Below are 26,480 nucleotides of genomic sequence, written 5' to 3' on the forward strand. Positions count from 1 at the left end.
TTCCTTTTGCATCACAAGCTTCGATGCTACAATGTCACCTTAGTTTAATCAATACGATTATTTGTCATATTGGCAACAATTTTTTTCTTAATTTTAATTGGGATAATACAAAAGATAATTTATATTAATTTTGTCACGATAACCCCAAGTCTTTAATTTGCTAAATTAATAAATGATATCATGATTAGGATAGTATATATATATATAATGCAACTATATAATTATTATAATAAATTTTTGTTTTTGTTTTTTAATTTAGAATAGTTTCAAATTTTATATTATTTCATAGATATACTTCGTTCAATATTTTATATGTATTAAATATATGTATAGCCTCGATCGCTCACCAATATAAATACCCAAGCCAACCCCGATTTCTTATTTTTATCACTACTTTCCGTAAAGCATTCATCACCTGTCGCCGATCGGACCCGAAAATATTTTATCATAGCTTTTGCCAAACGAAAGTTTGATTTTCTTGTTCTTGTATCTAGTTTCCTCCATTTGTCTTAATTTGTAGTTGTGTTCGAAAGAAATCTCCCAATACAAAATAGTGGACAAGGGATTTGTTTTGCTCCAAATTCAATGGCGATTGAAGCGCAGATGTATGCAGAAAATCTTGGTTTTGCTTTGAAGGGTCCTCAGGAATTGTTCACGGAAAACGCTTGTGGATTCTTCGATCCTCAAAAAAGGAGTACTTTATACGATCATCAAGAAAATCTCAACTATTTGCCCGATTATTCTTCCAGTCAATTACTCCCAAATCACAGCTGGAAAGATCAGCAATCGACGCCTTTTTCTCAGAACTTTTCAACACACACCGAGAAGCAAAGAATGGAGATTGATCAGTTCATCAGAATAAAGGTCTTTTTCTTTTTTCACATTTATCAACGTTTTTTTGTTCAAATATTTCATTTGGGATTTTTAATATACATCAGATTCGAGAAGGATTTTGATCCATTTTACATTTCTTGAAACAGAACGAGAGATTGGGACTCGCATTACAAGAACAAAAGAAACAGCATACGGCGCTGATCATAAACAAATGCGAGGCAAGAACCAAACTTTTATTCAACCAGAAAGAAGAGCAAATGGCAGAAGCATCCAACAGAACATTTCAACTGGAGAATATGTTGACAAGAATGGAGATCGAGAGCCAAACATGGCAGAGAGTGGCTAAAGAGAAGGAAGCCATGGTTGCATCACTGAACAACGCAATCCAACGCCTGAAAGAGACTCTGAATCCACCACCAAATGGTGTTGATGATGCAGAATCTTGCTGCCAAAACATTGATGGAGAAAAGACAGAAACTGGGAAGTTGGGGAACATGAAAAAGATGGTGTGCAAATGCTGCAATTATCGGAATTCGTGTGTAATCATTCTGCCATGCAGACATCTTTGTTCATGCAGGGATTGCGAGGTTTTTCTTTATTCTTGTCCTGTTTGTAGAAACGTGAAAAAATCAACCATCGAGGTATCGGTTTAATTTTTTTTTTTTTAAATATTGATATAATTTGAGGAAGTTGAAGGATTCTTCCCGTATCAAGAATTTGATGGCTTCGTTTTCTTATTCTGAAAATTTTTTTGTTTCTTTGTCAGTTAAAAAAAGAGGCGCAGTAAAATATTTTTTTCACCTTTTTATAAATATAAGTTAAGACAACGTATTGAGGAGGTTATGCTTAAAATTGGAAATTGTGGGAAGTCAAGGACCAAAATTTTCTAATAATAATTAATAATAATTTGATGAATGAATTTTTTTCCTAATAATATAATTGTGGCAAAGTCTATTTATGGGGTTAAATCTATTTTAACTCACGCGTTAATGCGTCACATGAAAATAACAAGTATGATTCGTAGAATTGTCATTATGAAGATTTTTAATTTGTTCGTTCTTATTCTAAAAAATCTTTAATTTTTCCATCATAAATGTGTTTTTAATAATGTAATATGGTTTTTTTAAACCCTCTCATAAATTTATATTCGATAGAATGGTCCATTCGATCTATAACTATTATGAAAAATGATAATTTGGATATAAAAAAATAATATTTTTTATGTTAAAAAGATTCGTTATTTACGCAAGTGTATATATATATATATATATATATAAAATGATAATAAATTTAAAATATTTTAAAAATATAATTCAAATGAAATTACACCTTCTATATATGGTTGTGCATATATCCTCAAATAAAATGTCATTATCGAATTTTTTTATTAATAATAAAACGACTAAATTTTCGGATCATCTCGAATTCAGAAACGTCCAACAGAAGAAGCGAACTCAAAGGAAACTTCTTCGTAAGGGTCACAGCTGTGTGCGCCAAAGATTTCACTTACAGCATTATTCTCGTCAAACTATAAAAAAAAAAAATTAAATTAATACTCCTTATAAAAACAAGGAAAACAAGAAATCAAAAATTCATTAAAAAAAGATTTAAATCAAATTAAATAAAAAGTAAAGGAAATTTTATTTTTGTTAAATATTTACTGTGTAAAAAATACACTCTAAATACACACAACCAAATATCCTACGCTTTTTTTTATTATAAGAATATTAATTGAATTCTTTGTATTCCATTTTCAAAATTCAATTTTGAAACTTGTGAAAATAACCTCAAAGCTTGGACCCATCCGAGCAGAAACGCAAGTTGATTCTTTGTATTTTCTCTTACCCACCTATGTTTTTAGTGAGATAATCTCATATAACTATATTTGTGAGACCAAGACGAATTGACTCAGTTTATATATGTAGTAAAAGTAATATTTTTAGCATAAAAATAATATTTTTTCATGGTTTAAATTAGATATCTGTCTAATAATTTTTTTTGATAAATAATAATAAAAAAAGTCGAATTAACCCCATCGTCAACTGGGCTAGCTAGCCCATATGTATAAACATAATTGAAACCCAATTTTGTGGATTACCCACAGGAAGAAAATATTGGGTTTACATTTTCGTCAAGACGACATTCAAAATTTCAAATAACTTGGTCTTAGATTTTTATTAGATACATTTTTTATGCAGACAATTTTATTTTTATTTTTATTTATTTTTTACTCATCGCAGTTCAATTATTCTACAATGGTAGTCTGAACCCAATGGAGAAATCATGTTAGAGGATGCAATAACTAATTTTTTAAATTATTTTCCCTTCTACTTTTGTTTTTTGTTTTTTTTTTAACAAATGTAATTGGCACCTTTTAGACAAAAACACGAATATTCACGGCATTCATCCATCATATATGCTCGCACTAGCTCGTTATCTATACATGGCCGGACCTTTTATGAGACCAAGGAGGCTACCGTCTCAAGACCCGGTTCTTAAAGAAGTTCAACATATATATTTTGAGTTGATAACCTACTAAAATAATTTTTTTTTGCCTAATATTAAATAATAAAGAAGAGTAATTTGAATTTTTTTTTTTATAATTGATCAAACTAGATCTTTTCTTCAAGTTCGGTTTAAAATATTTAAAAAATATCAAGAGACTTTGGGGCATTTATTGAGTTTGGAGAAGTTAACGAGTTAGTTTCTGACTAGCATGATGAAGTATTGTATAGAGTTTCAACAATTCTTTGATATTCTACCGTGTTTGGCAAAACTGAATGATTTATTCTCAAATACTTATATTGTCTATAAGATTTTGTTAACTATACTAGTGACAGTTGCATAAGCAGAAAAAAGCTTATCGAATGTGAAGTTAATAATTAAACACTTATCTTTGATCAATAATATCACAATAGATTAAATGAGCTAGTTGTGTTGTTGATTGACAAATAAATTATCTGAAACTGGATTATACAAATTATATATATATATTTTCCTAATAGCTAGACGGTTATTATTTATGTAATTATTTCAAATATTTATTGACTTGTTTTTCATGCAATATATATTGTTTCTTGTCTATTTATGTACTATTTGTTTTATTTATTATTTGCTAATTGAATTTTAACATTATTTATAACAACAAAAAAACCCAATTTTTAATTTTCGCCTCAGGCCCGATCGGATTCAGATAAGGCCATGTATTGACACAAGACAAGCAACAAATGGAAGTATAGTCGGAGGCTCGGATGTTTCGTGGAACGAATGATACATCGAAAAATGGCACGGGTTGAACTTGTGAGACGAGTTGGAGAATTATACTGTTGATATCCCGAATAAATATATAATATATGGAGAAGTATGGATCGTAAATATTTGAAATATTGAATACTCATTGTTTATATATTGATTTTTGTTTTTAAGTCCAACCAAATATGTGAATTTCTAATTTCTCCTTCTTTATTATTATTATTATTATTATTATTATTGAAAGGAATATTTTATTCCTTTATTATTTTGCTAAATTGATATTATCAATTTATGATTTTGCCTTTCTAGATTATCAAATATTGCTTCATTTAATTTAAATGATAATATCTTGGTTTACTTATTTGTAGATTATGAGATCTTGCTTGATTTAATTCTAGATGATAATAACTTGATTGATTTATATCTAGATATTATATGATTTGTTTTTAATATGATTTATATCTCCAAGATATTCTATCCATGTTTAAAAGAGTGTTATCCCTAATGAAAATATGTTTTCCATATTTTGTAGGACTCTTCTATTGAATAACTTTTAGGTCAAGCCATCTATTTAAATATGAGAAGTCTTGCAGCCGTACAGTGGGGTTCTGAGAGTGCTTTTAGAGAGAGAGAAAAAAGGCTTTAGAGTGAGAAGAGACTTTTGGTGAGAGAGGCTTTTCAGTGTGTTGGACAGTGTGCTTTTCACAGAGAAAAATCAGAAGAGTCCAACATTTATTTGTTCTACAGTTTTTTGTGTGATCGTGTGATCACTTTGTTGTGGAGAGGAGGTGTTGGAGTTTTCAGAGTGCACATAAAGGTCGGCACAAGAGTTCTCGCTTAGAAGAAAAATACGAGAGCCGAGCCTTTCCTTGTGAGAAGTTTTCGTGCGATCGGTTGATCACTTTACAGCGTAGGAGAGCTGCTGGATTTCTCTGAACACACACAGAGTTCAGATATTGAAGATTTTCGTGTTGAAGATTTTGTGTGATTGATTCACATATACAGTGTTGCCGATTGGTGTTGCCAACACTCAAGAACAACACTGACGCAGAGTGTTGATCGAAGAGTGGTTTCGTTTGGTTTAAGCAACACACTTTTTTTTATTTAATGCATCTAGTTTTTATGTGGTTTGTTTTGATGCATTTTTAATCCTTGGAGTGTCAAGGAATTTGGTTTTGTTTTCTCACTAGTATTGTTTTGGTGTAAACGATTTACATAATTTTTCTAGTGAATTTTTTGCCATGAGGCATCGCACAAGTATTCGTACTTGTGAATAATTTAAATCTGGTGTTAATTTATTAAAGTTATATTTGTGTGTTAAATACTTAACTTCCGCTGCCGTGTTGCGTACAGTGTTGACAACACCGGACACAACACTAACTTCTGATACACACATTATAATAATGTTTTTATATTTATTTCCTGCACAACAACAATTCCTTACAAGTGGTATCAGAGCCAACGCTTGATACACTAAGTGATTGATTCTGGTTTATTGTTGTTTTTGTTTGCAGGAAACTTTATAAAATCTCAATGGACGTTTTATCCACAAACACTGCTGTTTTGAAGGAAAATTTCTGGATGCAAGTCAACCCTCACGGTGTTGCCTCTGGTGTTGCAACACCGGGCCGCAACACCACTTCAAAATCCTTGTGTCTCAATGCTAAATCTCACGGTGACTCAGGTAATCATGAAATTCAGGATAATGATTCTGATGAACTCACATTTGAATGTGTGCAGGCTATGTATGAGGAGCTATACGAAGATTGGATCAAAAGAAATAAAATAAATTCCATCCTCTCTAAGGATAATGCTGATCTGAAAGAATCTGTGTCTCGACTTGAAGTTGTGCTTAGCAAGAAGGATCTTGAATTGTGCAAAGTCAAGGAGGAGCTTGAGAAGGCCTCAAAGACTCTTGCAAAATTCAACTCAAGTTCGTCAAAACTTGACTCAATGCTAACTATGGGAAAGGACACCATAACTGGTCTTGGATATGTTGAAAGCACATATGAACATGGTGAAACTTCCAATTCTAAATCAAAATCAACCATGTTTGTAAAGGCAAGCGAAGACTGCTCTGTCCCCTTAACAGTGAAACCTCCCATGAAGACTCTGTCAATCTCAAAGCAAGCCTCGGAACAAATGCTGAAACAAAATAGAGCTTCCTCTTCTCATTTGAAAGTTGACCCGCCAGTGAAGATACCACAAACCAAGAAGCAAATGTCAACTTGTAAATCAAAGCAAAGAAAGCGACATTTTATTTGCCACTACTGTCATAAATCAGGTCACATCAAACCTTTCTGTTTTAAACTGAGAAATGACTATATGAATTGGCATGCAAATCTGGTGTTTCCCACTGTGTTGCCCACGGTGTTGCCCAACACCAGGCGCAACACAACATCAAGAAACCTCCTGTGAAGAAAGTTTGGGTACCAAAAGCTGTTATTCATTGCAATATCATTTATACTTCTTTAAAAACTAACATTGCAGGTGCATGGTACTTTGACAGTGGGTGCTCACACCACATGACAGGATCTAAAGCACGCCTCACGGATTATGTTGAAGTAAAAAGTGGGTGTGTAACCTATGGTGGTGGTGCCAAAGGAAGAATTGTAGGCAAAGGAACCCTGAATGTTGATGGGCTTCCTGAACTTCATAATGTTCTACATGTTGAAGGACTTAACTCAAACTTAATAAGCATAAGTCAACTTTGTGATGATGATTTACATGTTAAGTTCAATAAAAATAATTGTGAAGTTTTTAATGATGCCAATGTTTGTGTAATGTCAGGTACTCGTTCAGCTGACAATTGTTATCAATTGGGAGAAGGCGATGGTTGCCGAAGTGCCAAGGTGAGTGATTTAGACATATGGCATCAAAAACTGGGACACGTGAGTATCAATACCTTGAAGAATCTGCGTAAGTTTGATGCTGTGAGAGGTATGCCCAATTTAAATTTAGGTGTTGTGTATGTCTGTGGTCCATGCCAGAAAAGTAAACAAACCCGTGTTGCACACCCGGTGTTGCAACACTTTGGGACAACACAGTGCTTTGAACTTTTGCATATGGATATACTGGGTCCAATGGATGTTGAGAGCTTGGGTGGTAAGAAATATTCGTTTCTTTGTGTTGATGATTTTTCGCATTTTACTTGGGTAAGTTTTCTTAGAGAAAAATCTGATATATTTGATGCTTTTAAGAAGTTGCATGCTAGGATAACAAATCTGTTTGATATGAGGGTGGTTAAAATAAGAACCGATCATGGTGAGGAGTTTGAAAATTCTCATTTTATTTCTTTGTGCCATAAGAAAGGTATCACTCATGATTATTCATCTCCGAAGACCCCTCAAAAATTCGGCATAGCTGAAAGGAAAAATCGAACCCTCCTAGAAATGGCTCGGGTCATGCTTAGTTCTAAAAATGTGTCAAAATATTTTTGGGCCGAAGCTTTAAATACGGCATGTCACATTTCCAACCGTGTTTATTTAAGGAGTGGTTCTACAATGACCTCATATGAGATTATAATGGGAAGAAAACCAAACCTTAAATATTTTCATATTTTTGGATGTGTAGGTTATGTGTTGAATGATAGAGATCATCTAGCTAAATTTGATTCAAAAAGTGATAAATGTCTTTTTCTTGGATACTCTACAAATGGTCATGCTTATCGTGTATTTAATCTGAGAACTAGGACTACAATGGAATCAATTAACGCTGTGTCTGATGATCTTGCAGATCTGACAGTTAAAACACCGGAGGCTGATGTAGAAGAATTGCTGGATATAAGTGAGGCACTGACCAGAAACAGTGTTGAGTCTGGTGTTGAGACCAGTGAAGCAACACCAAGCACAACACCGCCTCTGAACCAACCAGAAACTGTGGATAATGATAACAATGATAATGATGATGTGGTGATTAATCGTGAAAGAGAAATTCCCAGCAAGATTCAGAAGAATCATCCATCATCACAAATCATTGGTGAATTACATGATGGTGTGCAAACAAGAAACAAAGAAAAGGTGGACTACCGCAAAATGATTGGTTTAATCTGCATGAGCTCCACGTTTTCCCAGGTAAGTCACTCGTGTTTTGTGTCTCAAATTGAACCCAACAATAATAATGATGGTACATTGTGTCAACTCAAGTGTTATAGACATTTCTAAGAATCCTATTCAACACACTCGAACAAAACACATAGATATAAGACGACACTTTATTCGAGATTTGGTTGAAAAGGCATAATTCGACTGGAATTTGTTAGGACTGAGAATCAACTGACTGATATATTCACGAAACCTTTGGATTTTGAGAAATTTTCCAATCTTCGGAAATCTCTCAGCATGTGTGTACTTTAAACATTTGTTCAGTGTTGTCCATGGTGTTGCCAACACCAGAGACAACATCCGTTTGTGCATGACTATTTTTAGGATGTTAGGCATACTGCATAATCATCCTATTTGTGTAATGACTGAACAGTGAAGGCAAATTTCTGAAAGGTACCCTATGAGTGTTCATACTTCCAATCGTATGTTGAGAAATAATTTTTGCTCAAATCCAAGGCATTGAGTAGTTGAGGACTTTCATAAAAATCGTGATCTTGGCTAAAGTGAAAAGATGACTTGGAAAATGTGAGCAAAAGGAGAAAAACAGAAAAGAGGTAAATAAAAAAATTGTTTAGAAGAATATGGAAAAAGCTACCTAGAGGGGTCCATTGAAGACCGTTCTTCTAGTGTGGGAGCTACCACTTCTAAGTAAAAAGTAATGGAAAAAGCTACCTAGGGGAGTCCTTTGAAGACCGTTCTTCTAGTGTGGGAGCTACCATTTCTGATTCAAAAGATTTTTATGGAAGTTTGAATAAAACTAAGAAGTGTTGCCTGGAGGTGTTGCCAACACCAAGTTCAGACACAACACAATTTATACACTGTCTGACATTTCGATATCTCATCATATTGGAGGCATATTTAGGACATGCATATTGATTTTTGTTTCGTGAATTCATCATGTGCAGTGACATATCAGTATTGACTCATGACGGTTGATGAAAACCTTGATTACCTAGATTTTGAATTTATGTGTATACTTGTGTCAGTGAGTTATAATCGACGTGGGTTTTACTGGATTTTCTTTTGAAATCGTCGTAACACGAGTTTGAATCAATTTTACTGTTTGATTTTGGGATAGAATCGTTATGAGTGTTTTGGGTAAATTTCGGAAATATTACATTCACCATGCGGTTTTTTTTGGAGCTGAAGGATTGAATCGGTGTATTGTTTTTGTTAGAGTAAGAGCACATATGTTTTGTTATAGTCTGATTTTGGAACTTGGCTTACATTCTGGCCAAAAAGGGGGAGTATGAGGACCAAAAATGCAAAAGAATGATGCTGAGTATCTGGAGTTGCTGAGCTTGAATGAATACTTATACTCTGTCTTTAATGCTCTTTTTAGGTTGCTTTACATGATTAATGAATTTCTCATTCGTATGACTTCTTATGTTTTCAGGTGTTCTAATAATGATGTTGACAACACTGTCAACAACACCAGTGCTCTAACATGTTTAATTCAGGGGGAGATGAACTTTGACTCAGGGGGAGACACACTCCAATGCAGGGGGAGCTTAACTGACTGCGATGCTAACCAAGATTATCATTTTTGGATGTTTTGTCCAGAAAGGCAAAAAGGGGGAGATTGAAAGGAATATTTTATTCCTTTATTATTTTGCTAAATTGATATTATCAATTTATGATTTTGCCTTTCTAGATTATCAAATATTGCTTCATTTAATTTAAATGATAATATCTTGGTTTACTTATTTGTAGATTATGAGATCTTGCTTGATTTAATTCTAGATGATAATAACTTGATTGATTTATATCTAGATATTATATGATTTGTTTTTAATATGATTTATATCTCCAAGATATTCTATCCATGTTTAAAAGAGTGTATCCCTAATGAAAATATGTTTTCCATATTTTGTAGGACTCTTCTATTGAATAACTTTTAGGTCAAGCCATCTATTTAAATATGAGAAGTCTTGCAGCCGTACAGTGGGGTTCTGAGAGTGCTTTTAGAGAGAGAGAAAAAAGGCTTTAGAGTGAGAAGAGACTTTTGGTGAGAGAGGCTTTTCAGTGTGTTGGACAGTGTGCTTTTCACATAGAAAAATCAGAAGAGTCCAACATTTATTTGTTCTACAGTTTTTTGTGTGATCGTGTGATCACTTTGTTGTGGAGAGGAGGTGTTGGAGTTTTCAGAGTGCACATAAAGGTCGGCACAAGAGTTCTCGCTTAGAAGAAAAATACGAGAGCCGAGCCTTTCCTTGTGAGAAGTTTTCGTGCGATCGGTTGATCACTTTACAGCGTAGGAGAGCTGTTGGATTTCTCTGAACACACACAGAGTTCAGATATTGAAGATTTTCGTGTTGAAGATTTTGTGTGATTGATTCACATATACAGTGTTGCCGATTGGTGTTGCCAACACTCAAGAACAACACTGACGCAGAGTGTTGATCGAAGAGTGGTTTCGTTTGGTTTAAGCAACACACTTTTTTTTATTTAATGCATCTAGTTTTTATGTGGTTTGTTTTGATGCATTTTTAATCCTTGGAGTGTCAAGGAATTTGGTTTTGTTTTCTCACTAGTATTGTTTTGGTGTAAACGATTTACATAATTTTTCTAGTGAATTTTTTGCCATGAGGCATCGCACAAGTATTCGTACTTGTGAATAATTTAAATCTGGTGTTAATTTATTAAAGTTATATTTGTGTGTTAAATACTTAACTTCCGCTGCCGTGTTGCGTACAGTGTTGACAACACCGGACACAACACTAACTTCTGATACACACATTATAATAATGTTTTTATATTTATTTCCTGCACAACAACAATTCTTTACAATTATTATTATTATTAAAATACATGGCTGGGCATCATACTGGACCCTTTCCTCAAATAGGTTTATATCTCCGTACCATCGGCCAGCGGGAGAGAGTCATCCAAGTTTCTCCCAATTAGTTTGCAAGTTTTTGGATAAAAGTTTCTGTATTTTATATTTTTAAATTATTATTTGTTGAAATAACAACAAAAAATATTATTTAATTAATTTTTATGACGAAAAACCTGCCGTTACTACCCATCAAGTGAATCCAAAATATATACAATAGCCTGAAAATCACACACGCTAAGTAAACATGTAGATAGGCTCAACTAAATAAGACTTTCTTGAGATTCAAATTTAGTAACTTGGCTTGTTCATCCACCGGAGAGCACAAGTTATTTGAAAACTAGTTGAGTCAAACTCGAAAATGTGTACCTCGTGGAACTGGAATTCTATATATTTTTCGAGTTCGGCTTGAGTATAATACACATCAGAAAGTCCGATTTGATTTATATCAGCGAATGCACATGTCAAGAAATCTTTTATGAAATAATTAAAAGCTCTTAGGCAATCAAAAAATGAAAAATGGGAAAAACATAGAGAGAAAATCAAGGCAAGTGAAAAGATATGACATGGAAATATTTGTGTTGATGCAACTTTTAGACCAAAAGGCATAAAATCGGGAGTCACCTGTTTGTGCAAGTTGTTCAGAAATAAGGACATGTGGGCCAAAACTCACGTGAATTGAGCCCAAATACTGAACGACATTGGGCCCAACTTCCGGGTCGGATCCCCAGGCCACACGTTGTTTCTAACATCGTTAATTTTGAAATTGGAACCTTCCTTGATAATTTAGTCAACTTCCATGCAAAGTATTGCGTATTAATATTTATATTTTTTCTAATGCATTTATATTTATATTTTTGTATTTTATACATGAATCAATAACAGTTTCAATTAGTCATTTCTATCATTTCTATTTTAATTTAAAATAAAATTTATCAATTTTTTGAAATTAAAACGGTAGAAGATAATAGAAACGATAAAAAGAGATTTTTTAATACAAAATAATATCATAAAACTCGGCAAAAAATTGCGTGAGACGGTCTACGGATCGTATTTTGTGAGACAAATATCTTATTTGGGTCATCCATGAAAAAGTATTACCTTTTTATGCTAAAAGTATTACTTTTTATTGTGAACATAGGTAGGGTTGACCCGTCTCACAGATAAAAATTTGTGAGACCGTCTCACAAGAAAATTACTCATAAAACTTTGCTTAGTTCGATAACATGAAGGGTATTTTTTCAAATTAAATATCTATTTTGTTTTCCAAGTAAATAAACCAAACCTAAGTCTTTCATTGACCAATTGTTAGAATTTTCTTAAACAAGGGATGTGAAATGTCGTATATCTGTTTGGTACCACTGAACATACTTAAATTCATTGTAGGTTTCATTAATTTACATATAATATCTCAAATCCATCAATTTAATCCATGAAATAACAAACTTTTATCCTTAATTCAATTTAAGGAACAATATTAAATTAACCTCAAAAAATTAACTAACAATATATATAGGTACGCAGATATTTTGATGAAATGGGAATATTTATACATGAAATATTCAGAGAATAAATAAATATTTAATTTAATTTATATAAAGAATGTGGGCTAAAAGGGGAAAAAAAGACGATGAATTAATTGAGGAAGTAAGGCAGATATATTCATGTGGCTGAGACGAAAGAAGTAATGAGGAAGGGAAGGACCGATCACATGCGCCTTCATTCTCTACTGGTCCTATTCAATTTTGTTTTTCATTAATATCAAAGATTTTTCAGATTCATGCCGTGACCAAACCGATGGCGAATCTAGCTACTAGGAGAAGGAATTAATAATTTATTTATTATTTTTGAGAAAAATAGGTTTAATTTCTTTAGAAAATAAATATTTCCGTCGTCGTCGGGTCGCCGATCTCCGGTCAAGGATAATATTTTTTTCCCTTTAAAATTTATCAATGGGAGGGGCATAATATTATGATATGATTAAAGTTACATATTACAATGTAAAAAAAAAATATCTTGTTTAAGTCAATTATTTCTAGAATCAAATACCATGCCGTCCAATCCATGCATGTAATTAAGTTTTTTTGTTGAATGCATATTGATGACCTGTCCAGTCATATATTTGGATTATACAAACAACCTTAAAAAAAATTTAATTAATTTTAGTCGGATCAGTTGTCATGTTTTAAATTTTTATCTCAAAACTTGGTAAAATTTGTTTTCATTCACTAACTTAATTTTCTTTTTAGTTTGATGATTTCTTCCTTCGAAGTCACTAAACACACCGAATATTTATTATTTGACATTGATTCTCTCATACGTGACTTATGTAATGAGAATTAAGCAAATATTACACAAAATTAAGATTCATCCAAACCAAATTAAGATTAAAAATAAAACAAAACGTCAACCAATATTTCAAATTGACGGAAAATTTTTTAGATGTATTTTCACATATAATCTAACATAAGCTTGACTATCGATACATGCGTTACATAGAAGAGCATTGATATTGAATAAGTTATTCTCGAGGAATTTAGTGGTTTAGACTTTAAAAATGACCAAGACCGAGTTTGCATATTGGCTTGGGACGTATGAGTAGTCACGTATATTGATTAAGGTAAAGTTTACCTACATCTTTCTTAGTATATAATATGCAACTTTTCATATTCTAAAGTGACATCGAAGGAAAACTAGTCGGGGAAAACTCCCCACGTCCTACATATAATTATTTTTTTGTCCTTCACTGACGACCCGAGTATATAAAAGACATCAAAGTCACTAGTATTGGCTCGTCATATATATATATATATATATATATATATATATATATCATTTTAACCAACATCAATACATACAAATTGCGTGATGGACCAAAAACTAGCTAGCTATAACTAAATTACAGTTTCCTGCCCATTTGAAATACTTAAATTCTGGATTTTTTTTATTGACTAGTATTTAACCCGTGCGATGCACGGGATGATATTATTAAAAATTACTGAAAATGAATAGATATTTAAATTAAAAAAATAATATAATTCCAAAAAAAAAATTATTTTTTCGCTAATTTTAAAAAACTTTCATAAATATAACGCATGTCGATTAAATTTTTTGGCTAATAATCACAATCATATATCAAAATTTTATATTGTATTAGCCTAAGGCAATGACATGATGCTTATCATGTTTAGTGTATTGATGTCGACCATCAACCTTAATACATATTTAATTTTTTTAATTTTCGAGAAGCTATATATTATTATTTTTTAACATATGATAAAAAATATTTTCAAATCACATTCAATAAAATTAATGAGAAATGTTTTTTTTAAAAAAACAAAAAATCAGTAATTTCATCTAAATCCACATTGATAAACAATTTTGTGACATAACACGACACATTTGAATGATAACAATAATTGTTTCATCAATATCTTTATCCAAATGAGTTGTGATTTTATCTACAAAATTTCTTCATAATATACACAACAACTTATTATTCCCAAAGAAAAATGAAACATGTGATCATAAGTAAATTATGTACAAATCAGAAAAGTTATTTTATTAACATTTTTTATGTGTATTTCAAAACAATGTCAATAAATTATATAAAGTGTCTTCTAATAAGATGCGTATTTTCTTTAGAATTGGTTTAATCATTTTCATTACGGGATATTTTATACTATCATGTATCCGTGAACTTTGTAATATTGAAGAAAATTATCAAATAAGACATCCTAAGGGACAAAAAATTATACATTGGATACTTTTGACAGAATTATAACATACATTAACTATTTCAAATTATGAAAATCTCGAATTACATGCATTGAGTGTCAAACATTTCTGATTATTGAGGGTAATATACATGTTTATTGAGAGTGATTTAATGTCAGCTTGAAACTCTTCTGAATCTATCTCTTTTAATTTTTTGTGCTCTCTTATTTGAATTTTTAAGAAGACAATTCAAGATATATAATATACATATGCTTTTGGAAGACAACTACAATGCATTAATTCTTTCAAATTAAGGTAATTTCGAAATAATATGCATTTGAGATAAAAAAAATTATGATTATTAAATGGTAATTTAATGTCTATTGAAAAACCTTGTTATAGTGATAACTTTTAACACTCAATCAATTTTATTTTTAGAAAAATTAAATAAAAGAATTAAATATTGTATTTATTTTTTAGTAAGTAATTTGTGCAATAAATTACTTAAAATAGCAAAATATATTTTTAAATGATTTACCTCATGAATGATACTGACCATTGCAATCATTTGTATTTTAAATTTATTTATACAGTTTTTAATTAAATTGATTGATATAGTCAATGTAAAAATTTTAATATAGTTTATGTTTTCAATAGAGTTTAGTTTCAATTTGAGTAAAAAAATAAAAAAAAACATATAATACATAAATTACATTTGAATTAAAATAAAAAATAATTAGATTTAAAATTGAATTAAATAAATTGATATAATCAATACAAACAATATATTTTAGCGCTAAATGTATTTTTGAATGATTTAAAAGTAGTTAATGTTTTCAATTGAGTTCAGTTTCAATTTGAATAAAGAATAAAAAACACATAATTCATAGATTATATTTAAATTGATATAAAAATGAATTAAATTTAAACTAATAAAAAAAATTATATAACCAATTCAACCAATAATTGAAGCTTATATTTTCAAATTTATTCAATTCACATTTGATTTTTTTTAAAAAGAAAATATATAATTCTTTATTACAAAAATATTAATAAAAATCGCATAAAATTAAATGTTTTCCATCATTTAGGCGGGAACTTAGTATTTTAGGTGAAAACTCACCTTATATGTATTTTTTAATTCAAATTATATTCAGCACAATTTCGTTGGTATGAATCATGTGATGGAACCAAGATATTAAATCATTTGATGGAATCGATGTCAAATTTTAGAATGCTATTTATTTTTTCAAGATATTTAGATTTAAATTTGAAATTAAAAGTGAAATTTATATTCTCAAAAAATTCAATTTAAAACTGAAATTTAAAAAAGAATTTGATGTGTATTACGACAATTTTATTAATTTTTATACTTTAATCAATTATCAAATATTTCAAATAGTGTTATCCAATAGGCGTGGGAACTTCGAAAAGAAACTTTGAAAAAATAACCTATTTTATTGTTATTTTCAATTGAAAATTGTAATATTATTCAATATATTAAGAAATAATTTTTATTTATTTTTCATTTAGTAACAAATTTGACAGGAACTTACTAAATATAACAGACAACTATGCTTTTATATATATAGATATAGAATTAAATATAAAAATAAAAAACATAAAATTTATAAATTATATTTAAATTGATATAAAATAATAAATTCAAATTTGAATTAATAAAAGAATTGATATAATCAATGCAACCAATAATTGAAGTTATCAGTTATTACAGTATACTTATTTCGAGATTCATTAAATTAATATTTTTTTTGAATAATCATTTTGACGGGAAGTTACTATTTTAAGCAAAACAATGCTTATATATATATATTTAAATAAAAAATAAAAAACATATAATTTATAAATTACATTTAAATTGATATAAAAATAATAAAATTCAAATTTGAATTAATAAAAAAAATTGATATAATCAATACAAACAATAATTAAAGTTATCATTTATTGTGTACACTTATTTCGAGATTCATTATATTTATATATTTTTTTTAGAAATGATATTTTGGCGGGAAACTACTATTTTTAGTAAAAACTCTGTTTTTACACACACACAAATATATATATATATATATATATATATATATATATATATATATATATATATATATAGATTATAGAATCAGATTTTTACATCATAGTGTTAATATTTAATTAATATAAAGAAATCTTGGGTTATAAAGTATATATCTTGTGAGACGGTCTCACATATATATTTTGGGATATCAATTTCTCGCACATAAAACGTAGCGGAAGTTTAAAATATTTACGTTTCGACATTCGAAACGGTCCTTGGACATCGTATGTTTAAAACCATTCACTGGATATTAAAATTTTATGCCTTTTCGTATAATACACATGGCTCCAAATTTTTCTGGTTTTTAAGCAGAGATAGTCTTTCTTGTAACTACCATGAACGGGTCACCAGATTTGATCGTCTAATCAGGTCCACGATCGAAGACTATATTCTTCCCTTGGATTGCACTAGAAATCGCAAGCGATTAATATGTTGAAACTATATCCTCCGAATTTCCAAAATCCGGAGACGGTGCAACGATGACGGCACGGCGTTGGAAGAAACAGTTTGGTTGAATATTTTCTCGAAAACCTTGGAGGTGGCCGAGATGTTTATTTCAAGGGAGGAAAGTTTTTCTTTGTGAATTTTGGGTGCAAGAGTTTCGATATAAATTATGACCCTTGATGATATATTTATAGAGCGTGACTTCTGATCCCATCAGAAGTCCCTCTTCCACAATAATTCTTAATCATTGTCCCACGAGGACTCTATATTTCATTATATTAAAATTCTCACAGTATTAATATATAATGTATTTATCAACTTTTGATAATACATGATACATTACTACCATATATACACATAATTTATATCACCATATAAAATTTAATACATACATAGATATATTAATTAAATTAAATAACCATTATTTAATTTATGTGATTAACTCATTAGTTAATTTAATTTTAGAGTATTCCTCTAGAACATTTATAGAATTTGTACATGTTAGCAGTCATCACTATTGGTACAATCATTTAACTAGTAAATTTTCAATTCACTAAATAAATTATCACGAACTAATTATAACCCCAATCGACGATCCGAGAGCGCCGATGTATCAACGATACAAATCTTATTCATATAATGAAAAACGAAAATTTCGAAGATCAAAATTTTCACTTACCATATTGGGCAGCTGCCAGTTAATAAAATCCTTCACCAAAACAGACAGTTCCGTTGGAACATTTCATGTTCGCAATCTTGATTTTGATGTTAACACAACTTGTGATTTTGTTTCTACTGAATTTACCTAAGTGCGTAGAAAGATGAACTGATCAGGCTTCGAAATGATCAGTTACCGACCCAAAACTGAAGCTATCGAGACGCAAACTGAATTACCAACTGATTGTCCAAACTGAACCAGTCTAACTGATATATCAAAGACCAGTTCAGTTGATAGGTGATTCAGCAGAAGACATTCAGAAGCCCCGCGAGCTGATGAAGATTTCAACTGATGAAGAGCCCAACTGATCAGTTCAACTGAATCAGTGAAATCAGCTCAGATGACGAGCCAACTGATTTCACCACACCAGTTTAAGACCAGTTTAAAGCATCGGTTAGGAGCCGACCAGTTTACAGAACTCGACAAGATTATCTAAAATGAAATCTTGCTGTGCACAACGGTATAAAAGAAACTGTCCAAACAAAGGACAATAATGAACGTTGCAGCAGAGATTAAAGTCAACACATTCCAGAATAGCTGTCAGATAGTAAAAAACACAAATTTTGAGGAACAAATTCAAACTGCAACAAACATATTTGATGAGTCTTGATGTACTGTCACATTGCCCCTATATTTAAAAGATCAAGACCATCAACAAATGTAACGTATGTGAAGAAAGGTTGTGGAAAAAACAGGGTGGAAGAAGATAAGGCACACTCAATTCATATCAGCTTACAAGAAGCAATCAATCCAGATTTGAGGAACCACTTCATAGTGTTATCAGCTTAGATTAGAAGCACAATTCATTCAGTTTGTGAAAACACTTTCGTGTTGTATTCATAGATCAGTTCTCACACACGCACACACAATCACTCATATATACAGAGGTTAAATTTATTGAATATATGAGTGAGTCTTGCACAAAGACGTTAAACTTGTGTATGTATTATATGAATGTGAGACGTTAAACAATGTGCTGACTAAGAGATGCAGCCTTCAGTTTATTAGTGGAACCTACTCGAGGTGGTATAATGGGTGACGTAAGAGCAGTTGAAATATCTGAATATCCATAAACATATCTTGTGTATTTAACTGTTTAACTGTTGTTCTAAACTGATTTGATCAGTTTGAGCTGATATCAGTTCTGTTCTCACAATAACTAAACTCATGCAAGCAAGAATTGATCCCCTTTATTTCAGTTAATCAATTTACACAAGCTAAAAGCCTTAAAATGATCAGCTTTCTTAATGAAGGATTACTTCGAGTATTTTCCGCTTGGTTTAAAACCAAACTCGATTTAATTCATCGGTATTAACATTCTTAGAATACAAGCTATTGCAGCTCATTGAGAATATTATGTTTGAAGTACCTTCATATGTGCCGAGAACCAATCCCATCAAATTCCACTCTCTTTCTTTAACTAGCAATGAAGCCAACTTTTATTTCTTCCATCTTATGCAATCAACTTATAAACTCTTTATGAACATCCTGCTTGATCTCCAGAAAACTATAAGTCGCCAAATTCAACTCCTTGAACTTTGACTTTCTCAACGAGAACACAACATCTGATATTCGTGTGATCCTCAATGGTTTAGGGATGCAGCTTGCTGTGTGTTTATATCTCCATGTGATTCAGAATAATATTTATTCTTATTCGGACTTACCCTAATAATCCCCATTCTTTCATCAACTCCTTGATAAAAAATGTCAGAACTCATTTCTGATTGCGCCCATCAAATCATAGTAAGAACATCTAATAGCATCGCCCCATTATCCCCTAGGTATCATTGATAGTGCATGCAAGAATCTTAAGTCATGATTAACGTATATTATGGTTCTTTCAACTCATATATCCCGATCGAATCTGCAACCATTGGTATATCGAGAGTTGCATATGAATTCAATAACGACGTGATTTATATTTGAGTACTAATAGTGGCACAGTTTGTGCAACCAAGAAAACACCTTCCCCTATAACACATTTCTTACTTTGGCCAGAGACTCCTTACACTATTAAATCATCAGATCACATAGGATAACTTCACATGTAGGCAAACGGTGAATCCCCAACTATAATGCATTTTTTCCTACATATTTCGAATTACACCCAACTTCGCCACCTAATGACCCTCAATGGAGTCGGTAAACGGATCAAAGCACATGCTAGTACGTATAGCCCCTACATTGTCCTAGGTCAAAGGATTAATAGTGTACAATCATAATCGTAGACTATTTCACTCGATAACTGAGAACCACTTGGACAGTTCGATAGAGTGTTGTTCAGTGCATTATCATATGATCAACTATATGTGTAAATGGACATCTCCATGCCCTTGTCAATAGAATATGACATTTACATTACAAATGTTAATCTCAAGATCAAGCCACCTTCATCCTTATTTTAGGCGGCTGATTCGACTAGGAACTCGTTTAGAATATACAATACACTTCCTAATGAGTTTCATGATCTTACGTTGAGAGGTAGACCATGTATATTCCAGGACTTTATCTATGCAACTTGCATAAATATACAAATAAAGCATAATGTTATAATTAAGTAAAATCATAAAATATTATTAAAATAAAGATTTTTTTTAAATTAGAGTTAATAAAAGCCCAAGCCACAAGTTGGCTTGCTGGGAACATATCTAACATATATATCTATAATGAAATAATATTTTTGACATAAAATTAATAACTTATCATGAGTCGGGTAGAGCAGGAGATCTATTTAACAAAATTGATCAGTGAAACGATCTGATAAATTTTTTTTTGTAATTTTATCTTATGGAGGAATGAGTATGTAATACTTGATATTTCAAAAGTTAGTAGTTGTACCTTGAAGGTACATTTATTGTACCAAGAGGAAAGTAATTAAACCCTAATTTAATGGGGTGAAATGAGCATGTACTTGTGTATACGTACAGTATAATATATAAATATATATATATATATATATATATATATATATATAAATAAATAAATATATATATATATATATATATATATATATATATATATATATATATATATATATATATATATATATATATATATAAAACTGAAATACTTGTTTTTTTGTTATTAAATCCTATCTGATACCATGGCAAGTGCCAAGTGTACAATTCAGTACAATAATTCATTTAGTAGGCTTGGCCCTACTGTTTTTGTATATATACACGTGACACAGTCTATACAGATCAATTTTGTGAAAAAAATATATTCTATTTGAGTCACTCGTAAAAAAATATTGTTTTTTTTTTCTATTAATTTGATTATATATATACTGATTATTTATATGTATAAATAAATATGTATGCATATCTCTAGTTTAAGGATTAACTTCTACATATTTTGTTCCGTTAACTTTATTGTACATACATATGGATTGGGCAAATAACATTTAGCACGAATATGAAAAATAAAAACCACACCAACTCCTTATATGTAATTAATGAACTTTTAAATCTTTTATTTTAAAAAATTAGACATAAAACTCCTTGCAAATGCACTTGATTTTTAAAAACGTTCGTAAAATATATTTAATTTAACAATAATGCTGCAATTAATTGACCCTCTATATATATTTCACATGGTGAAAATGTTATTTATCCCATATTAATTATCTTGATGAATTATTAAGATTATATCACTTTGGTAGTCAATTCAACTACACAAATTAATCATTCCTTTAATCCCCAGCTATTATATCAAATAATTGTATCATTTTGCCAACCTGTAAACAATTAATTATTCCACTATTTTTTTTATAAAATAATCCACTCAATTAATTGCAGTATTATCTTGCCCCCTCAATAATTAATTACTCCATTTATTAATTTTTTTAAAAGTTAACCTAAATAATTAAAAAAAGTAATAATATATATGCACAATTATATATACAAAGATACTTATTGTGATTATTGAAAGATGAGAAAATATTAATCAATTTTTTTTAATTATTTTGAAACCATTTTTTAAATAGTAAATAAAGACCGAACGCTGATTTGTCATTTCATATATACATTATTTAGTCAAATAATTCGTTTAAATGAATAAGTTTTTATTTATTTATTTTTATTTTATGATTATAAATTTGGCCATGGTAATTAATTATTGATAATATATCACAAGAGATACAATTACCGTATGTTTGGCAACCAGGATTTGAGAGGATTTTGTGGGATTTGGAATTGGATTTGGAATTGGATTTGGAAATTCAAGTATTTGAAATTCCATTTGGTGTTTGGTTTAAAATTTAAAAATGGTATTTACAAATCCATTTCTTGTTTGGAGAAAAAAATATTCGAATTTGGAATTTTAAAATTTTACTAAACTACCCTTATAAACTTTTGGTGGAGAATGATGTGTTGGATAAAAAAGTAATTTTATGTTTTTAAAATCCAAATCCCACCAAATCTCATCAAATTTGATGGGATTTGGATATACTTGTTGAAATCTCATGAAATCCCATGAAATCCTAAGCAAATCCAAATCCTTTTTTTTTTAATATATTGTCAAACAGTAAAAATAGGATTTTAAAATCCAAATCCCATGAAATACTCCCAAATCCGGGTTGCCAAACACACTGTTAATGGTGTTATATCGTATCGTACCATATCAAAAAATATATACTGTATATCATATAAAAATTTACGATATTAAAAATATTTATTGTAATATGGTATACAAAAATTTTTGGTATTGATACTACACGATATCGCATATTTCGATAAATTCGATATTTTTCGGTATAGTCACCTCGATATACCGAAAACTCTGTATTTTTTTCATGTACATGGAATATAGTAAGGCTAGGTAGACGAGTATTTGAGTAAAATTGTTCAATTACTAATTGGAACAATGGAATAATCTGATCATCTCAGGGTGTAATATTAAACACCTCTGCGGTGAAAATTACAAATACTTTAATTACAAATCCAAACCCACAAAAAAAAAATCATTAACTTCGTCATGGGTTGGTTCCAAGTTAGGATCACCAAACACAGGTTTCCCCGAAAACAAGAATACTGAGAAGGAAAAAAAATCAAGAAAGATGTTAAAAAAAGACTGGAACCAGTACTGCTTCCAAATCTTGGATCATCTATCTCGATCAGAAAACTACACTGCTGCTCATCTGAGCATGGAAGTTAGTGATCTGAAAACAACTTCTTCACATGGAATAGTGATTCCCATTTCATGATCGAACCCGAATTCTTCCTCCGCTCGTCGCAGAAGGCACTGGAACTCGGGGTGGCTCAAGAAGGAAATGGGGACGATGTATCGGGTTCGGTTCTCGCCCACGTACACAGCGAAGTGACCCTTGGGGACGTCCATCGGCAGGTCGTCTTCGTCGTCGTAGCCGTGTTTCTTGCCTAAGCTGGAGCATCTTTTCAGGATTTGCTTTAGGGTTGCTGCCTGTGGGAGCTTGTTTGATTTCTTGAGGGCCATTTTTTGCTGTTGTTGCAGATGATTAGAGTCTAAAGATTTGGTTGCTCAGGCAAGAAAAAGAGATGTGGAGTTTGGTGGTTTGAAGATGAAGCTGGTGGAGGTGGTGAAGATATCGAGTGTGTGGAGGTATTTATTAAGAAAACTTGTGGGGATATGGGGTTCTTGTGGGGTGCAACAGGCAAAGTACTTGTCCCATTTTAAATAGTATATCTATTTCGTTAATATAGTTACGTTTTAAAATTTTCACACACACATATTATATATGAGTAGATTTATTGTGATACAGTCTCATGAATCTTTATCTGTGAGACATGTCAACTTAACGATATTTACAATAAAAAAAATAATTCTCTTAGACCATTTCATAAAATACGACCCGTGAGACCATCTCACACGAGTTTTTGCTTATATATACTCTTTCTGCCCCAATTAGATAAATTTTATTTCTTTTTTATTTGTGCCAAAAAATATAGTCCAATTTTTACCTTTAGTGATTTTTTTTTTCTTTTTTTACTAACATGAACACTATTAACTAATTTTGAAAAACATGTATATATTTTTTATGAATTAAATAAGGATAAAATAAGAAATTTGTTTGTAAACTTTACTTTTCCAATGAATTTTTTTATTATGTACGAAAAAAATAAGCAGACTGCATAGAATTTGAGACAAGTTTATGTAATGGTGTTCGGAGAATGAAGAATATATTTTTTTAACGATACCATTTATGTAAATTAATACTCCATTTTCTCTGATTTGTTATCGGAAAAAATTATGAAATTCCTTCTCTAAGTTTGCTTCTTTTGGTTTCTGTTATTGTGAGTTTTCGATGTTTACTATTAGTCCAATATTACGGTCTTTTTTTTTTACATTTTTAATGGACGACGTTACACCGAATATTGTTGATATGCATTATCACTTCGGGTGTGTTTGGTTGAGTGAATTAGATAAGGATAGATTAATAGTCAAATATTTATCGTTAAAATTTTAAGATGTTTTAATAATCATTTTGACTCGATTTAAGATCCAATTTTATTAATCAAATAGTTATCTATAAAATTGGATCTTAAACCGGGTCAAAATATTATTAAAACAACTTAAAATTTTAACGATAAATATTTGACTATTAATCCATCCTTATTTAATCCACTCAACCAACATGTATTACTAAACGTGGAATTAGATATCGAATATGTGTTTGACACCATGCCGTGATAGCATTAGATAAAAGAATAGAATGTATTGTACATTTGCAGAATTATAAGCAAAAACATGTCAATTAATTATATGACGAATAATATAATTTTTTTCTCCTAATTGAAAATCATAGTACTGTTGAACAGACAATTTAATTTATCTTAATTTATTTTATAATATTAGTTACTTTAAATACAGATTAAGCTACTTATAAAATACAAATTTTTAATATTATGTAGTAGTAAATATTAGAGAATATAGATATTTCTACTTAACCTACAAACTAAAATATGAAAAATGATGTGTAAATAAATATTTTATTTAGAAAAAAAACCGGATTAATATCATGGACTGTTTTGGGCTTGGGGAAATAGGAAATGACAGTGGGGCCCAAGCCCATAATGAATAGTCCAACATGTTGGTCCTAGCGACACTATGGACCCTATCTACATGTGAAATTTAACTTAAATTTCCTTAAATCAATAAAATCTTTATTAATATATTGGTATTGGATAGAACATAAGACATAAACAAATGCCCACTTAGGTCTTTATCATGTTAAGTTTATTTCTTTCTTTAATTTGATAAAATTAGTTATAATGTATATCATAATTATTGGTACCTAAAATGCAAGTTGTTAGTTGATTTATAATTTATTATATTTTCAATAAAAACTTACTGCGACATCAATTACACTCCATTTTATGTTACATACGCTCCGTTAATAAAAAAAAAGAGTAAGTCTCTTGAATCTTTATCCATGAGACGAGTCAATACTACTGATATTCACAATAAAAATTAATATTCTTAGCATAAAAAGTAATATTTTTTCATAGATGACTAAAAGAAGAGATTTGTCTCACAAAATACGACCCGCGAGACCGTCTCACACAAGTTTTTGCATATAAAAAATCATCATATTTTTGTGCACAAAATAGACCGTCGATGACCGAAATTGGAGTTTGAATAACATAACATTGCCTTATTCTTTCTCTCTTTTTCTTTTCTTTTTTTTTTTAAAAAAAACATTGAGTTTAATCGATTAGTTGGGAAAAAAAATATCAATTTGGTCTAGCTCGTTATCGAAATTTCTTAATTATGAAATATAGTGATAGAGATAATGTTTTTCTTGTTAGATTAGTGTTTAGGCAAATGTGGTAGAACAAGAAAATGTATTTCTAGATGATTGCCTCACGCTTAGCTTTCATTGTTTGGAGTCGGTTTCATGTCTCAACATCATGCTCACCACTCTATTTTTTTCTATTACTCAAAATTTTGAGCATTTTGCAACCCTAAAAATTTGCTCTAATTCATCATATATATAGTCCCAACTCCCGAGTTCGGCGAATCGGAGCGGCTACCTATTTTTTATTTTTTTATCTTTATTTTACGATTATAAAGACATGACCGTTGTGTTAGTCTGTATTTAAGGAAACAAAATAAACTTTTTGTATAAATTTTGAGTGAACTATAAATGAGCAAGCAACTGATACATTTGAAATTTTGTATGGGAGAAATTAAATACAATTCAAATATGTATCCCAAAAAGCATTTGTGGCGAATCACGGACTCGAACTATTGTGTACTATACTAGTACGAATCGTGACGAGGGGTTTGGTTTTTTCTCAATGTTGGAATTGTGATTCTTGAAATAATACATTGTCAGAAAAGGAAAAAAAAAATAGAAAATATGCAATATTAGTGAATCCATGTGATACTTTTCAGGTTTGACTCTTTGTTTCGAGCCAACAGATTACAAATATGTCCAAACAAATGTAGTTTACTGATATTCTTATAAGTTTTATACTGATACTCACAGAAAATTTAAGGTTC

General features: G+C 30.5%; 3 protein-coding genes across 3 annotated transcripts; 2 read left to right on the forward strand and 1 right to left on the reverse strand.

The window, feature by feature from the left end:
• The first annotated feature begins 405 nt into the window (after nt 1–405).
• On the forward strand, nt 406–1,568 carry LOC140811172 (probable BOI-related E3 ubiquitin-protein ligase 3). The gene is made up of 2 exons (XM_073169043.1): nt 406–864; nt 981–1,568. The coding sequence occupies exons 1-2, from the start codon at nt 586–588 to the stop codon at nt 1,485–1,487; spliced, it is 786 nt and encodes a 261-aa protein (XP_073025144.1). The 5' UTR covers nt 406–585; the 3' UTR covers nt 1,488–1,568.
• A 4,928-nt stretch (nt 1,569–6,496) lies between these two features.
• Nucleotides 6,497–9,939, forward strand: LOC140811179 (uncharacterized). The gene is made up of 3 exons (XM_073169050.1): nt 6,497–7,026; nt 7,822–8,159; nt 9,650–9,939. Exons 1-3 carry the CDS (start codon nt 6,612–6,614, stop codon nt 9,773–9,775), a joined length of 879 nt encoding a protein of 292 aa, XP_073025151.1. The 5' UTR covers nt 6,497–6,611; the 3' UTR covers nt 9,776–9,939.
• A 12,929-nt stretch (nt 9,940–22,868) lies between these two features.
• Nucleotides 22,869–23,569, reverse strand: LOC140811184 (auxin-responsive protein SAUR50-like). Its single transcript, XM_073169055.1, has one exon. It carries the CDS (start codon nt 23,448–23,450, stop codon nt 23,133–23,135), a length of 318 nt encoding a protein of 105 aa, XP_073025156.1. The 5' UTR covers nt 23,451–23,569; the 3' UTR covers nt 22,869–23,132.
• Between the last annotated feature and the right edge of the window lie 2,911 nt (nt 23,570–26,480).

The sequence above is a fragment of the Primulina eburnea genome, chromosome 1 (assembly GCF_022965805.1).
Source record: "Primulina eburnea isolate SZY01 chromosome 1, ASM2296580v1, whole genome shotgun sequence".
In the NCBI taxonomy this organism is placed as follows: Eukaryota; Viridiplantae; Streptophyta; class Magnoliopsida; order Lamiales; family Gesneriaceae; genus Primulina; species Primulina eburnea.